The 17,854-nt window shown below is 42.2% G+C and overlaps 2 protein-coding genes across 7 annotated transcripts in view; one reads left to right on the top strand and one right to left on the bottom strand.

Annotated features, from left to right (window-relative positions):
• Positions 1 to 2,807: 2,807 nt before the first annotated feature.
• Positions 2,808 to 11,170, bottom strand: LOC118966743. 6 transcript variants are annotated; one of them, XM_036990199.1, is made up of 8 exons: positions 11,140 to 11,170; positions 9,801 to 9,876; positions 9,484 to 9,602; positions 9,219 to 9,255; positions 8,687 to 9,087; positions 3,582 to 7,221; positions 3,333 to 3,420; positions 2,808 to 2,998 (listed from the first exon to the last, which is right to left on the bottom strand). In XM_036990199.1, the coding sequence occupies exons 2-8, from the start codon at positions 9,837 to 9,839 to the stop codon at positions 2,823 to 2,825; spliced, it is 4,500 nt and encodes a 1,499-aa protein (XP_036846094.1). In that variant the 5' UTR covers positions 9,840 to 9,876; positions 11,140 to 11,170; the 3' UTR covers positions 2,808 to 2,822. The 6 variants fall into 6 exon arrangements, with proteins under 6 accessions (XP_036846094.1, XP_036846060.1, XP_036846166.1 ...); XM_036990165.1 differs by lacking the exon at positions 11,140 to 11,170 and adding an exon at positions 10,199 to 10,386; XM_036990271.1 differs by lacking the exon at positions 11,140 to 11,170 and adding an exon at positions 10,199 to 10,386 and having other exon boundaries at positions 9,006 to 9,087.
• A 2,844-nt stretch (positions 11,171 to 14,014) lies between these two features.
• Positions 14,015 to 17,854, top strand: part of ppp1r2 (protein phosphatase 1, regulatory (inhibitor) subunit 2) — a 34,010-nt gene continuing 30,170 nt past the window's right edge. The window contains exon 1 of the mRNA XM_036990081.1: positions 14,015 to 14,782. Coding sequence (XP_036845976.1) covers positions 14,646 to 14,782 — 137 coding nt within the window. The 5' untranslated portion in view covers positions 14,015 to 14,645. The remainder of the gene's footprint in view (positions 14,783 to 17,854) is intronic.

Here is a 17,854-nt window from a genome sequence, read left to right as displayed (position 1 = left end):
TATTCACTGAAAATTAAATCTGTCTTTCATTTCACTTTTGTTGATACTTGATTGGCTATTTGCTGTCTTTTGAAAATACAAAAATAAATATAACTGTTTTATGAAGCACTTGTAGACATTCATTTTTTTTCAAAATCATATTTTCAGCAAAACAGATACATACGTTTACAATATGACATCAAATCAAATAAAAATAAAGCAAGTGGTATGTAAATGATTGGCAAAAGGCTCCAACCACCCAAGTCATAGACTGTTCACTCTGCTACCACACGGCAAGCGATACGAGAGCACCAAGTCTGGGACAAAAGGCTCCTTAACAGCTTCTACCCCCAAGTCATTAGACTGCTGAACAGCTTCTACCCCCAAGTCATTAGACTGCTGAACAGCTTCTACCTCCAAGTCATTAGACTGCTGAACAGCTTCCACCCTCAAGTCATTAGACTGCTGAACAGCTTCTACCCCCAAGTCATTAGACTGCTGAACAGCTTCTACCCCCAAGTCATTAGACTGCTGAACAGCTTCCACCCCAAGTCATTAGACTGCTGAACAGCTTCTACCCCCAAGTCATTAGACTGCTGAACAGCTTCTACCCCCAAGTCATTAGACTGCTGAACAGCTTCTACACTCAAGTCATTAGACTGCTGAACAGCTTCTACCCCCAAGTCATTAGACTGCTGAACAGCTTCCACCCTCAAGTCATTAGACTGCTGAACAGCTTCTACCCCCAAGTCATTAGACTGCTGAACAGCTTCTACCCCCAAGTCATTAGACTGCTGAACAGCTTCCACCCCCAACTCATTAGACTGCTGAACAGCTTCTACCCCCAAGTCATTAGACTGTTGAACAGCTTCTACCCCCAAGTCATCAGACTGCTGAACAGCTTCTACCCTCAAGTCATTAGACTGCTGAACAGCTTCTACCCCCAAGTCATTAGACTGCTGAACAGCTTCTACCCCCAAGTCATTAGACTGCTGAACAGCTTCTACCCCCAAGTCATTAGACTGCTGAACAGCTTCTACCCCCAAGTCATTAGACTGCTGAACAGCTTCCACCCCCAACTCATTAGACTGCTGAACAGCTTCTACCCCCAAGTCATTAGACTGCTGAACAGCTTCCACCCCCAACTCATTAGACTGCTGAACAGCTTCTACCCCCAAGTCATTAGACTGTTGAACAGCTTCTACCCCCAAGTCATCAGACTGCTGAACAGCTTCTACCCTCAAGTCATTAGACTGCTGAACAGCTTCTACCCCCAAGTCATTAGACTGCTGAACAGCTTCCACCCCAAGTCATTAGACTGCTGAACAGCTTCCACCCCAAGTCATTAGACTGCTGAACAGCTTCTACCCCCAAGTCATTAGACTGCTGAACAGCTTCTACCCCCAAGTCATTAGACTGCTGAACAGCTTCTACACTCAAGTCATTAGACTGCTGAACAGCTTCTACCCCCAAGTCATTAGACTGCTGAACAGCTTCCACCCTCAAGTCATTAGACTGCTGAACAGCTTCTACCCCCAAGTCATTAGACTGCTGAACAGCTTCTACCCCCAAGTCATTAGACTGCTGAACAGCTTCCACCCCCAACTCATTAGACTGCTGAACAGCTTCTACCCCCAAGTCATTAGACTGTTGAACAGCTTCTACCCCCAAGTCATCAGACTGCTGAACAGCTTCTACCCTCAAGTCATTAGACTGCTGAACAGCTTCTACCCCCAAGTCATTAGACTGCTGAACAGCTTCTACCCCCAAGTCATTAGACTGCTGAACAGCTTCTACCCCCAAGTCATTAGACTGCTGAACAGCTTCTACCCCCAAGTCATTAGACTGCTGAACAGCTTCCACCCCCAACTCATTAGACTGCTGAACAGCTTCTACCCCCAAGTCATTAGACTGCTGAACAGCTTCCACCCCCAACTCATTAGACTGCTGAACAGCTTCTACCCCCAAGTCATTAGACTGTTGAACAGCTTCTACCCCCAAGTCATCAGACTGCTGAACAGCTTCTACCCTCAAGTCATTAGACTGCTGAACAGCTTCTACCCCCAAGTCATTAGACTGCTGAACAGCTTCTACCCCCAAGTCATTAGACTGCTGAACAGCTTCTACCCCCAAGTCATTAGACTGCTGAACAGCTTCCACCCCCAACTCATTAGACTGCTGAACAGCTTCTACCCCCAAGTCATTAGACTGCTGAACAGCTTCTACCCCCAAGCCATAAGACTGCTGAACAGCTTCTACCCCAAAGTCATTAGACTGCTGAACAGCTTCTACTCCCAAGCCACTAGACTGCTGAACAGCTTCTACCCCCAAGTCATTAGACTGCTGAACAGCTTCTACCCCCAAGCCATAAGACTGATGAACGTTAATTAAATGGCCACCTGCACTATTTGCATTGACCCCCTTGGTTATTGATGTATTTTTCTAATTGTTTTCCACTGACTCTCTTGAATTGGCTCGATGCACACTCACTACACTCTACCCACACATTCACTGTGACACTGACCGACTTTCACACTAGCTGCTGCTACTGTGTTTATTATCTATCCTGATTGACTAGTCACTTTTACCCTTACCTACATGTACATACTGTATTACCTCAACTACCTCGCACCCATGCACATTGACTCGGTACTGGTACTCCTTGTATATAGCCTTGTTATTGTGTTACTATTTAGAAAACATTTTCTTACTTTTTAACTCTGCATTGTTGGGAATGGGCTCGTAATAAAGCATCTCACAGTTGTTTTCGGCGTATGTGACCAATACGATTAGATTCTCATCTGAACAAATGAATGCTGTCGTTGTTATAATGAGGAATTTATTTAAATAAATGTGGTTTTCCTTGAAGATTTGAATGGGCTGAGAAAGCCTTTCGTGATGGATCTAGACAATCTGGTGAAAAGGGAGGGTTTGCGACTCTTCTCTTCAAGTGGGAAGGACGATGCGATATCATAAATTCCCTCTGGAGAAAAGGAGCCATGAGATTTTGTCATCGTCTCTGCAACGAAAGACCATCCAGCATGCCATCAATTTACATTTTTTCTCATTTATCAGACATCAGACAGACTTACAAGGAGCAATTAGGATTAAGTGCCTTGCTCAAGAGCACATTGACAGATTTTGCCTCGTGAACTCAGGGATTCTGAACCAGCAACCTATCGGTTACTGGCCCAACCTCTTAACCCACTAGGCTACCACCCAGCCCACAGTACAGTATGTCATAGGTAACAACTCAGAGGAGTACAACGTCTTTCCAAATGAATTAGTGGAATGGTAAAGGGATAATGTCTCAGTCTTGACTGAGCAGCAGCCTAAACAGCAGCAGGGCTTACCTGTAAAGTACACAGTAGGGGAAATGTTCTGAGGCTGGTACTCCAGAGACTCTTGAGGACAGAGGTTCTTACTAACATTCTTGGAACCCTGGTTGGTGGGAAAAGGCACATTAAAACAAACTGAAATGTTTTCGATATCTTAAAAGTACAGCATATCAACTGCAAAGAAGCAGTGCAATGCCATGACACAAAGAATCATATAAAAGGTCAACAGCAGTGTTATTCATGAAAGATGTATGTGTACTATACCTTTGTATTGAAGGTGAGGACCTGCTCTCCAGTACTGCTGATGGTATCCCTTTCCAAATCAAACACGCCTTCTACAATGTCACTGGTGGCCACGCTGGTAGCGGACTCAAAATAACATTTAGCAGTGGCTTTGGTGATCATTTGAAGAATGACCATGCAAGTAGAAGTCTTTGGATCGTTCTGGACTGAAACATCAAAGTTTATGTTTTCATACTCATCTGACCACTGTCTCAGGAAGCACTTCACTGTCTCTTCAGCAAATATCTGGAGAAGCTGAGAGGAGAGCTCCTTGGATATGGCACATTGTTCATTTCCCCATTTCAGCCTTGAAAGAATGGAGTCTGAAGCACTTTTGGCTGCTTCCAATGTTAAGACCTGTGGAGTGCTGTGGCTGTCCTGAAGGGCTATCACTTTATCCACCAATTCATGACTGAAAATGTGGATGGTCCAAGTGGAAATGATTTTTCTCAATTTCCTAACAGCAGATCGGAGGTCGTCAGGATGAGAAGCACCCTGTCCATCTTCCTGTGTGTTCTCAACACTTTCCACCATAATGTCCACTACCACCCCAGCAGCTTGCCTGACTTTGTCCACAAAGGTTACAGGAAGTAAGTCCTCTGTGTGAAAGAAGTCCTCAATGATTGTGTTTCTAACAATGGGAAAGTCAATCTGAGCAGGAAACTCAGTGGGGATGGGAGTCCCGGGTAAAGCAAAGTGCCATTTCGACTGCCTTAATTTTGAAGTAGGTGTTAGAGAGATAGAAGAGCGTGAAGAAGAGGTATTTCTTGTATTTTGGCCGTCAGCACTCCTACAACGGATCGTGTCAATATCCTCCAGCATGGATCCTGAGAGCTCAGTGGTTTTAGGTAGTAATTTGTGCGGAATGTCCACACAGGCATCGTTTCCACCAGGTGTAACACTGCTCTGGTTGACCTCAAGATGGCCGAGACTTGCTCTTTGTGATGCAGGACTGCTTTGATATGTAAAGATTTGGATTGAACCAAGTGTTGTGTCTGATCTTTGAAGATCTTTTCTGAGAAACTCCGTAATCTTACTTTGCAGACTGTAGTAGATGTTACGAGCAACAGACCAGATTCTTTTCTCAGAAACCTGTCCAGTGGTGAGCAGGGAGGTTCCAGATACCATGTCAGATGATTGGGTGGTCTGGGTGAGCTCCTGCTGGTCTTTCACCATGGTTTGTATAATATCAGTAGATGTGGTGGATGTAGATACAGACTGGAGGTACTTATCTGTTGTACCTTCCTCCACAATGTTAAATGATCTAGAGAGGACCTCACTCACTCCTTTCTCAGCTTTAGTTTGGAACTCATGACTAGAGAGTTTTTGGAGGCTCTTTGTTGAAAGACTGTGGGAAGATGCAATGCCTTTGGAGGCAGCCGTGCTACAATCTACACTTACTGGAGAGGTTCGCTCAGGAGAACCTTGGAGACGTTCAAACATGTCTTCACATGGTGTTGGGGACCTTGACAAGGAGATGTCCTTCAGCTGAGACAGAACACCACCTACCAACATGTTGACCTCAAGGGACATATCAGATATTTTCTTTCCTACTGTGGAGAAGCAAGGTGCATTTGATGCCTGATCCTCGCATGAGGTCAAGATTGTTGAAATGACCTCTTTGGTACTATTGGTCAGTAGAGCCTTGTCTGTTTCAGTCCAGAGAAGTTTTGAACTCTCGCTGACACCCCTGTTTAGAGCCACTTCAAGGTTCAAACTGTGCAAGTGAGGCACACTCTTACTAGCTTGCCTCAAGTCCTGGCTTGCCAAACAAATGTGCTCCTTAGTCCCAAGATGTCCAGAGTCCTCTGTGGGTATATGACTAGACGTTCTGCTCAGCATGTCTGACCTCCGCTGATGAATGATGAAGTCCTTTAATGTCTTCTGAAAATTGTTATATAAACTAGTGGTAGCAGACCAGATCCTGCTCTGTAACCTTTGTGAATTTTCCTGGAGGTCAGGTTCTCTCTCCTCTACTTCTGCAGGTTGCGCCAAGCTCTGCAGGTCTTCCGCAAATGTTTCAATGATGCCAAAGGCAGCAGAATCCGCACAAATATCCTTTGACCATGTGTACTGGTTTTGAATGGAACAAGACCTGGATGCTACAGAATAAGCAGGCTGTGCACTAGTTAAGCTACTGGTGGACTTTTTAACTAGGAACTCACTCACTGCTTGAGTGGCATTTCTCTTAAATTCCTCACTTGAGAGTTTTCTAATACAATCTAACAGACTGGTCAAAGAAGCTGTGGCCTTACTTCTGCTGTCCTCAATTTGACAGGGGAACTCACATACTATTGGTGATGAGGCCCTGGAATGGGCAATATCCCCAAGCTGAGCCAGAACACCCTCTACAAATGTATCTCTCTCAATAGAGAAGCCTGATCCTTTTTCTCCAACAGTGTACAGGGGGTCCTCCTTTGACATTTCAGTGTTGTACAAGACCAGAAGCTCTGAGATGACTTCTTTGGTGCAAGTTGTCAGAAGGAGCTTGCTTTCTTCTGACTCAGTTTTTGCCCAAAGAAGTTTTGAGCTCTCACTTAGGCCTCTTTGTAAAGTAACTTCACCAGTGGACTCTGGCAACTGAGGCTCAATCTTACTGGGCCTATATTTCATGTCTAAGCAAGGAAGTGGAACTGTCTCCTTAAACTCAGCATTTGTGATGTTGTCATCAGATGTGACAATGCTCTTTAGGGCAAATCTCTGAAGCTTGCCGAAATAATCTTTCAAGTTGTTTTGGATGCTGTGGTAAATGTGAACAGCAGCAGACCAGGCACTCTTCTGTTGGGGACTCTCTTCAGATTCAGCCAAGGACTTCATATCTGACACGAAAGTCTTAACAACTACTGACGCTGTTGAGCCCACTGGGTGAATTGACTCTGTCTTTACAATGCCAGACAATGTTTGACCTGATACAGCACCTGTTAACTCAGACTGAATGACTGAACTAGGAAAGCTCAAACTACTGACTTTTTTGTCAAGAACTCCACTCACTGCTTGTATTGCTGATGTTTGAAACTCCCGGCTAGAGAGTTTTTGGATGCTCTTAGATGTGAGCGTGCAGGAGGAACCAGATTCACTAATATTGTAGCTGCTCTCGTATTTCCTAATCAGGGCATCAAGATCCTCAATGAAGCCAACATGCGATGCCAAAAACGTGATCTTGTCCTTCAGATCTTCCAGCAAACTCTGTTCGTTCTCGTCAACAAAAGCCACCATTGTGTCAGAGATGGTGGTCATGACTTGCCCTGTTAGACTCTTGCTCTCTTGGTCAACTTTTTCAAGTTTAAAAGCCAGCTCTCTCACCATGCTGTCAGTCACCTTGGTCTGTGAGTCTCCCCTTACCGGTGTCACTAGAGAGATTTGACTTGCGGAGGCACTCTTAACGACCACTGATAAGGCCGACTTGACATCTTTAGCCAACTCTGCCATTACAGCAGGGGTTAGCATCATAGAGCCTGCACTTCCAGATGGAGAATTGGACATGCATGCAAGTTTGGAGAGAGAACATTGCAGGCTGTCCTGCACACAGGTGACAAGGGTGTCCTCTGAGACACCTAAGAGGACTTGTAGCGTCTCAGAGTTGGTTGTTTTCTTCTGCACATCAGACAGAGAGGTTAGAGTCCTTGGGAAAAAAACCCGCAGAAATCATCAAAGTCAAACAAATAATATGTAAGGCTGTGATGCACATTCAGTATGTCAAATACATCTGCACCATTGAAAACAATGAGGAAAACGCTGCTGTTTCTCTGAGAAAAAACCTTAGTGTGATGTCAGCCTAACTGCTTAATTTCTAAAGCCCAATAAAATGTATTTTGTATAAGTCATTTGTATTGAAACTGGCCTGTAGATATCTACCTATCCTGGCAATATCTATCCTCTACAAAAATCCAAATTGCTATAAACTTCAAATACTGTAACTTCTAATAACTTCAAGGACAATCATAAATACAAGGCAGTTTGAAGAAATGTTAAAGGGAAATTTCTAAATGTTTCAACTTCATATTCATCATCTCCAGCACCACCCCAACATCAGCATATGTGAAAAACGGGCATTTCTATGTTTTGTAGTAAAAAAAGAAAGAGGAAGATAAGTGTTTTCTATGACATCATCAACCAATTAGTAGGCAATGCCTACTCATAATTGGTTAAAATCACACGATGCACACTGATGATGTCATTAGAATCTACAGCTGAGCATTTAACCAACATTTTTGTTATTTTTCGGTTTTTAAACAATTAATTGACCGACGTCGGCTCAATTATTTGAATTCCATATAGTTAATTTTTTTCTTCTTCTGTGAGCTCGATGCTCAGTTTCTGTAGAGATAAATCAGATCAAGCACGAACTATGCAATGTAGTAGGGAGTTGTAGTTTCCAACAGGCCAATATTCTACATAGTTTAGCACAGAAAATACGGCAATTAATTCCCATAATCCATTGCACGCCCACTTGCTTGTCCACTCTGTGTGGAGCAGATACGGAAACCTCATTGACTGAGACGGAGAGACGAGAGAATGCATGAGAGAGATAAAAAGCAGTTGCGTTGCGAGGATTCTCTACCTGGAAATACATGACCTAAGTGATTGACAGTTGGTGTTCAGCGTTCATAAAAGTAGGTCTTATTTACTTAGAAGAACTACCAAAATAGTGGTTTTGTCAGACAGGATAAGCAGCAGCTCTATAGAGATGAGTTGATGACTTGGAATGAAATAATAAAGTCATCAAATACATATTTTATATGAGAAAGTAAATGATGGTTGATAAGTCATAAACAGTAATGGACAGTCACTACCATCATGGGACTTTTATTCATTGTTTTATTATGTGTTGTTACAGCATTCAACACACATAATCCATAGTGCATTCAATGTCTAAAAAAAGTATTGAAATCCAAAACCGTGATTATTTTTTAAATATTTGAATCGAAACCAAACCAACCTCAAAAAGCACTAATTTCTCAGCACTATTGGAAACAGTTACGTCCCTCTATATTTTTTTTACTACAAAGCATGGAAATGTGTAATTTTCACATATGGTGATGCTGGAGATGAATATGAAGTTGTTAAATTTCCCTTTAAGAACATACCTCATGGCCCCCTTGGGCAGGTAGCTTCCACTGCCCAGACTGCCCTTAGTCAGGTAAATCTCCTTGAACTTAAGTTGTGATTCCTGTTCTTCTTCCTCTTCCTGCTCCATACAGTTGGAGGAAGGGTAGGGAGTCGGGATGCGAAAGCTATTGTAAGACTTTCGACTGCCTGGCCTCTTAGGTACACCAGCCTCAGTAAATCTCACGCGGGACTTGGTGTTAGTCTTATCGTCTAACAGACTGGTGAGTGACGCTGTGAGAGATCTCTGTGACAATGGAGAAGAGGCAGCATCTTGGATGCCCAGTAGTTCGTAAAGACCTGGGATGATGATCTGCATCAGCTTGTCCGATAAAAACTGGACAATCCTCAGACACAAGCCGGCAAGCTGTTGTTTTGTCAGCTGTATTCCAGAAACAGAAGAAGTGTTTTAAAATGTTGCATAGTGCGTCTTTCAAAAGCTTATGAACAAGGTTAAACATTAGGCAGAGTTTTCATGGTAATCTGATTAAATTGTCAGTAACATGATCTTACCGGGTCAAACATGCCCTCACGAATCCCCCTCCATTGCCTGAAAACAATATTGTTATAAATGTTGTCATATCAGGATGCGTGGCAGAATTATTTTTATTTAATTATTTGCCTGATCGTGAAGTTATACTTGCTTTGTGTCAGTTGTTTTGACAAAATTGCAATGTGACAACTTTTCTAGCACTGAACATTTTTTTCAGATTGATCAGTTTCTAATTTGATCCTATTTCCTTGAAGGTGTGATAGTACCAAAGAAAACAGAACATACTTCTCAGTTAGGTTTTGAAGGAAGTCCATAAGTGTCAGATGTTCCACATTGTTGAGCTTTCCCTCTTCTGTGGTTTCCATCACTGAGGTTGCTCTGCTCCTGGTAGAATTGCTCTGCTCCTGGTAGAAATGTAATTATATTGCAAATAATCAAACTTAATTAACAACAAATATCATACTGAAATAATTATTAACTGTTAAAGAGGGGAGGAGCATTGGCAACGTTGGGGCAATTAAACAACTGCAACACAACAGAGATGGTTGTGGTACGTCAACATTGCCAATGATAGCATCACTGAAATGACAAGGTCAACTTACCATCTCATTGACAGCTTCAGAGGTCAGGTGGTCATCCATCACACAGACAGGCAGGTCTAGAGACTGGGACAAGGCTCTATGGTCATAACCAGGAGAGAATGGAAACATCAGAGCAGTCCCAATGGCAGAATCTAACCACTGTCTTCATGTCAAAGACTCACTCACTCATTTGCTTTGTCAAACCTACCCCTTAGAATGACTTCGATATTAAAAACCCAGGCTTTCCTAAAATGTTTACCTCAGCCAGTCTAGAACCCAGGTGTGTCTACAAAACACATGTACTCCTCCATAAGGTTCATGGCTTGCCTATTGTTTTATCCCAGTACAAGAGGGGCAACTGGATTCAGGATTAAACACAAGCAGTCTTTAAGGTATATCTTATTACAGTTTAGGCCTACCTTATTATTTTCTTCCATCTGGCAATATCATTTTAAGGAATGAAATCTGTTTTGTTGCTAGTATTATTAGTAACTGTAGGAAAATACAGCTGTAGAGTACAAGAATCAGCTACTTTCTGAAGGGCAGCCAAGCTCATAAGCAATTTAGAACCTACAGACAATTATGACAAAGTTGGAACGCATGAATGTGTCACAAACGCCTTGTGGTCACATGTTATTTTAGGGCGTGGCTCCGCATTCGTGACCGGTTCTCATATTTCTATTTCCCGGTATCCGTTAGTGCTGGAATTTGCGATTAATACTTTTCTCATGCCGAAACCGGATTAAATACATACCGGTTAAATGACAAAAAATATGATATTCGCAATGTCATTAAGCAACAACAACAAAAACATAAATAGCTACTACAATTTCTAAACATTATTTTGTCATCAGTTCAGTACCATTTGTTTGATTTTGTGGACCCACGACTAGACTTTATCCATGTTAGCTAGTTGCTAGCGATGCTAGTCAGCATAGGCTGCTACGTGATAAACAGTTCGCGTTAGCGAATTAGCTACCTAGTTAGCCAGCCTAACAAGCTGTCAAATCCAGTGGAAACCGATGCAACCCTGCTGCCAAATAAGGGCTAGCTCGATGACCCGTGGTAACAGTGAGGTCCCCATGAGTTTCAAGGCTTTAATAAGTGCTATCGTGCAGAAAAAGCGAATAAAATACTGGTTGATGAGCTAGCTAAGTTAGCAAGACGGGTATGACCGTTAACAGCGTGCATGCACAAATGCATGACGACACATTGTATCTCAGTGAAGCAGACATGCAGAACGAGATCGCCCCACCAAGCCAGATAGTAGAGGGGTGCAACAACGCCGGGACACAGAGGCATAGCTCATACAATTATATTTTGTTCCAGTCAATGACAATACATGTTGAAAAATAAATACCTGCGTCAAATATATGGCATCGCATGCTATTGCATAGATAGCTTGCATGAATTTTTTTTTTAATCTGGTGACCACTAGATGTCCTCGTATATCCACATTTAGATCAACTGTACTTGATTTTTCATCAGTACTGTGAATGACAAGCCCACTGAATCTAGTTTAATAATATTTATACTCAGCAGGTAGAGGCCTAGGTACTTCAAATCAGTGCTTAATTCGAGCCTTTCTGTTCTGGACAGTTTTTTCCGGAACCTATTTGGCCGAATCCGGTACCTCTCGTGCCATGAAAAAATATTTTAATTTTTGCTATGAAACAATTTGAATAAAAGCGATCAGAGTTCATTCGAGTTGCCTCCGTCAATTATCCTGCCCCCTCATCTCTCCAGAGTTGAACTTCATAATTTGTTTCCTTATATAATCATAGCTGCGTGAAGGGTTCTGGAGGAATTTTCTAAAGTTATGGAATTACTGCTGTCTGTTTCAGAAATAAATGAAATAATTCAGAATATTTTAATACGTCATGAGAAGCCCTATAATTTAGCCACAGAGGACCAATAGCTTCTAAGAAGAAGTTCTTATGACGGCTTACCAAAAGGCAAACGGCCTCCTGCGGGGACTGAGGCTGGGTTCAAAAATAAATGAATAAAATATAAATATAGGAAAACACACACACGACAAGAGAGACCTAAGACAACAACATAGCAAGGAAGCAACACACGACAACACAGCATGGTAGCAACACAACATAACCTGGTAGCGACACAACATGGTAGGAGCATAAAACATGGTACAAACATTATTGGGCATAGACAACAGCACAAAGGACAAGCACGTAGAGACAACAATACTTAATGCAAGGAATGCACAACTGTCCGTATGCGTGTCCAGGATTGGGTCTTTGAATGAAGAGATGGAGATTAAACTGTCCAGTTTGAGTGATTGTTGCAACTCATTCCAGTCGTTAGATGCAGCGAACTGAAAAGAGGAGCGACCCAGAGATGTGTGTGCTTTTGGGGCCTTAAACAGAATGTGACTGACAGAACGGGTGTTGTATGTGGAGGATGAGGGCTGCAGTAGATATCTCAAATAGGGGGGAGTGAGAACTAAGTGGTTCTTGCGACAGGTATGCAGAGAAGACGTGTTTACAGAGGAGTATGATGGAGATGGGGGTGTGAGCAGGTGTGATGTCGTTGATGTTTGTATGCCATCTTATGTTTTGTAAAAAGAAGAAAAAAAAAAAATATATATATATATATATCTTACAAAAATATGAAATCATTTTGATATGAGTATACGATGACACCTTGTGGTCGTAAGGTTGATTTGTCCCTAACCGTAATTTAGCTCCAGTTTCTGTTCAGCCTGTTGTGATCTGGCAGTGATACTTATGTACATTTGGGGTATTTGACAACTTAAAATATACTTCAATGTATGGGATACTTTTGTATCCCATACATTTCCCTGATAGACCACCACAAGTACATTTTGAATGGTCAGGCATGACATGGGAGGTCGAGTCGATGCTGACTCGCCTCCCAGTCCCTGAAAAAAATCCCCACAGCATGATGCTGCCACAACCATGCATAAGAATGGTGCCAGGTTTCCTCCAAACGTGACGCTTGGCATTCATGCCAAAGAGTTCAAGTTTGTTTTCATCAGACCAGAGAATATTGTTCCTAATGGTCAGAGTCCTTTAGGGACCTCTTGGCAAACTCCAAGCGGCCTGTTGTGCCTTTTACTGGGGAGTGGCTTCCATCCGGCCACTCAACCATAAAGGCCTGATTGGTGGAGTGGGGCAGACATGGTTGTCCTTCTGGAATGTTCTCCCATCTCCACAAAGAACTCTGGAGCTCTGTCATTAAGAATGGAGGCCACTGTGTTCTTGGGGACATTCAATGCTGTAGACATTTTTCGGTACCCATCCACAGATCTGTACTTCGACAGAATCCTGTCTCAGTGCTCTACGGACAATTCCTTAGACCAGATGGCTTGGTTTTTGCTCTGATACACACTGTCAACTGTGGGACCTTATATAGATAGGTGTGTGCCTTTCCAAATCATGTCCAATCAATTGAATTTACCACAGGTGGACTCCAATCAAGTTGTAGAAACATCTCAAGGATGATCAATGGAAACAGGATACACCTAAACTCAATTTCGAGTCTCATGGCAAAGGGTCTGAATACTTATGTAAATAAGGTATTTCTGTTCTTTTTAAATACTTTTGCAAAAATGTCTAAAAACCTGTTTTCGCTTTGTCGTTATGGGGTATTGTATGTAGATTGATGAGGAAAAATGTTTATTTCATCAATTTTATAAAAAGGCTGTAACGTAATAAAATATGGAAAAAGTATTACCGAAGAAAACTTTCCGAATGCTCTGTATGTCTGTGAAAACAAATCACAGAGGTTTGTGGCACCTTAATTGGAGAGGATGGGCTCATAGAAATGGATAGAGCGGAAAAGGTGGAATGGTATCAAACACATGGTTTAAATGTGTTTGATACCATTGCATTTGCGTCATTCCAGCCATTATTATGAGCCATTAGGCATTTTCAAGACACCAATGTTTCTTAAAGGGACTAGAAGAGAAGTAGTCAATTTCTCCTTAACCATTTTATATATATATATATATATATATGTGTGTGTTTACAAAACTGGAGTATGCGTATAACCCAGGGGTGGGCAATTCCAGTCCTCAAGGGCCTGATTGTTGTCACAGTTTTGCCCAGCCCCAGCAAACACACCTGACTCCAATAATCAACTAATTATGATCTTCATTTTAAAATGCAATTTGATTAATCAGCTGTGTTTTCTAGGGATGGAGACAAAGTGTGACACCAATCAGGACCTCGAGGACTGGAGTTGCCTACCCCTGAATTATAACCCAGTGCCACAATAAGTATGGCTACCTTTGCAGGTCACTGGGAAGAATGCGTTGTTATAGCAACTCTATATTCTCGCGATGATAAAAAAATAAGAGGGTGTCGGCGACGGTAGTCACTAGTTACCACAGCCATAAAATAAAATGGTTTATATCGTCAAAAATCATGAAAACTAAAGCTTTTTGGTCCTAATGTAAGGTTAGACATAAAGTTGGCAGTGATGCTATAGTTAGGGTTAAGGGATTAGAGTTAGATTAAAATCAGATTTTAAGAGGAGGAATTGTAGAAACGGGCGGGGTTTATGACTTTGTGTCTGTGGTAAGTCGTGACGACTGTCGGCGACTGCTGCGTTTTTGCCGCTAGTCGCCTCCTGTACTTCAGTGGTCGCCACAGACACAACAGCGTGCGACGTCGGGGGGCATGCCAAATACTGTCAGCGGTGAAGGTAAGCGTGTTAATGAGACAACCGAGAGTTTGGAGTGCAGGAACAGTTGTAACCTAATCGGGATTTTGTCTTTTTGAATCATAAAAGCAAAGGGCACAAAATTAAGGTGCATCCGCGTACCAACTAGTTCTGATAATTGACAACCACTCTCCAGTGAGTGACCTAGCGCTTGTGGAAATGGCAGCTCCCCGGCCAATAAAAGGTATTCTGAAGAACAAGAACAGCGGGTCGGGCATCAAAGTGGGCCCAGCCGAAGAAGTGCCAGTAGAGACTCCAGAACAAGGCGATCCTGGACTTCTGGAAGATGACCAACAGTGAGTAGACAGTCAGCTATCTTAGTTTCTTGTTGACACCGACAGTCTTGGTAGCGTTAGCTTAGCTTGCTCTGCGTTGTGTGCTGCCCTGGCTGAAAACTTTATGGACTTGCTAGCTAACGTAAACTCGTCAACAATGTGCCAGGTAGTACATTACATGAACTAACTAGATAACGTTAGCAAGTCAGTTGTCATGCTTGCTTTCCAATTCACTCACATTCTTCTCACTAGGACTGTTAACTTACCAGTTACTGTTGGCTAGCCAATTTGCTAGCTAGTTTTCCCGATAAGGTAACATTGGCTAGCTACGTTACCTAGCTAGCATTAGCAACGTCCCACATGTCTACTTGTCGATGTCAGTTGATAAGGTGGCTAGTTAATATTTTATCCGGTTTCACACCTGTAATCACGAGTAAATTTGAAATCTGATGTTCGTTGTTTTTTAAAGGTGGGCGATGAAATGGGTTGACTAGCTAGCTAGCCAAATTATAGTCTAGCCACAGACATTTTTTACCAGCGCAAACAAACAATTTTGAAGTAATTTTTTTTTCTACAGATATGTTTTTAGTAACAGACGATTTTAGTAATTTAGTTAAGATTTAAGAAACGTTATGTTGGCATCAGGTATGTTAGCCAGCAAGTTACCCATTCCTACTCTCCATCACACACATGATGTACAGCAGTAGCTGAAGGATTCAGACCTGTAAATGATATTCACTTATCATTGTGTGGTGGGCACAGACTGTCCGATACAGTTTAGTTTCTAAGACTGTGGGTAAATGTGGAAGCTGGATGGTAGCTTACTGTACACTCCACTCTTAGTGCCCAGAGTGCCATCAGAGAGTGTCTGCTGTCAAGGCACTGACTTCCACATCCCAAGCTGTCACGTTATATTTACACCATTGCCCTCTGGGGTTGTCAGAACTGTGGTGAGTTTATGCCTGAAGTCAGGCATTGATCTAATTCACTTTGCACATTAAACTGTCAGTGAGCTAGTCCTTTTGAGCTGTTCAGTTGCTCAAATGATACCTCTAGGAAATACACCTTGGCTAATTGCAACATGAGTGTTGTTTCTCAATTCCAGCTTGTCTTTTTAACAAAGAGCTGGTGGTCCATGTTTAGATGCACAGGTGGATAGAGATGGAGGTTGTTCGAGTTTCAATAATTCATGCATGTGATTTATGTAGTCCATTTATAGTGTTAGGTGGCTATCCTTCATATAACCTACTATGAGACTCATGTGAGACTGCCGTCCTTGTATGGCCTACTTATCAGTGAATTCCATTCCCAGCCGTCAAGTCAAGCCAGTTCTGTGTTGATACCAAAATATTTTCTCTGTAGGAAATGGGTAAAAAGGTTTCCTGAACGATTCTCTTTCTTCAAATGGAGTGGGATGAGACCAGCACGGCTGGCTGCGCTGTAGCCTACTCCTTCAGTTCAAGCTATGTCTGTAGCGAACAAACAAGAACACACGCAGACCGCTGCATGCACACACCCCTTCAGCACCAGAACTCATAGGGTGTTGTTTATATCCTGTCTCTAACAGTCCTCACAAACCAAAGCCACACACATGGCTTATTTTTTCATCACAACAATTTTTAGGCTCTTTCCCAAATGTTTTGCTTAAGCCATCTGTCCGTATTAGGGTACTACTTTCAGTCGAAATCAGATTTAAATTTGATGGATGAGCAGTAGGGTCGGGACGACAACATTGTCACAACGTTTTTTCCATGCCAAAAATAAAACCACAAAGCTGGCAACTTTTTGGTCCTTTAAAAACCTGCTTTGTGTAAAATATTGTGTGCCATAGCTTGGAAAATAAATATAATTCTGGATGACAACTGGTTGAGAGAATATCAAGGCAAAGGGTGGCTACTTTGAAGAATCTCAAATATAAAATATATTTATTTAGCACTTTTTTTGCTTACTACATGATTCCATATGTGTTTTGATGTCTTCAGTATTATTCTACAATGTTGAAAATAGTTTTAAAAGTTTAAAAAAAACTTTAATGAGTAGTTGTGTCCAAACTTTTGACTTGTACTGTATGTGCCAGTGTAATTATAACACTGCATGCTATTGTTATGGCGAAACAAGCCACATATTAAGTACTTTATCCTACTACACCAACACTATTTGGCTATACCATCTCAAGGTTAGCTTACTTCATTCAGTTTGCTGTGCTGGCAGACAAATGAATGATCTAAAGCTATTGGAATTGTATCTATGTTAGGCTCATTGCCACAGCAGTGAAATTTTCCCATGCTTTTCTAGATTTACAAAAAAAATAAAAAATCTCCAGGTAGACTAGTTGAGAACAAGTTCTCAATTACACCTGCGACCTGGCCAAGATAAAGCAAAGCAGTGCAACAGAGTTAAACATGGAATAAACAAACATGCAGTCAATAACACAATAGAAAAAGTCTATAGGCAATAAATAGGCCGTAGTGGCAAAATAATTACAATATAGCAGTTAAACACTGGAGTGATAAATGTGCAGAAGATGAGTGTGCAAGTAGAGATACTGGGGTGCAATGTAGCAAAATAAATAACAGTATGGGGGACGAGGTAGTTGGATGGGTTATTTACAGATGGGTTATGTGCAGTGATCTGTGAGCTGCTCTGACCACTGGTGCTTAAAGCTAGTGAGGGAGATATGAGTCTCCAGCTTCAGTGATTTTTGCAGTTTGTTCCAGTCATTGGCAGCAGAGAACTGGAAGGAAACGCGGCCAAAGGAAGAATTGGCTTTGGAGGTGACTAGTGAGAGAGAACTGCTGGAGCGAGTTCTACGGGTGGGTGCTGTTATGGTGACCAGTGAGCTGAAATAAGGCGGGGCTTTACCTAGCAGAGACTTATAGATGACCTGGAGCCAGTGGATTTGGCGACGAATATGAAGCGAGGGCCAGCCAACGAGAGCATACAGGTTGCAGTGGTGGGTAGTATATGGGGCTTTGGTGACAAAACGTATGGCACTGTGATAGACTGCATCCAATTTGCTGAGTAGAGTGTTGGAGGCTATTTTGTAAATGACATCGCTGAAGTCAAGGATCGGTAGGATAGTCAGTTGGGCAG

The sequence above is a fragment of the Oncorhynchus mykiss genome, chromosome 1 (genome assembly GCF_013265735.2).
Source record: "Oncorhynchus mykiss isolate Arlee chromosome 1, USDA_OmykA_1.1, whole genome shotgun sequence".
NCBI classification, from domain to species: Eukaryota; Metazoa; Chordata; class Actinopteri; order Salmoniformes; family Salmonidae; genus Oncorhynchus; species Oncorhynchus mykiss.
The sequence above is the reverse complement of the archived record's forward strand: the minus strand, read 5'-3'. Positions and strand labels throughout refer to the sequence as shown.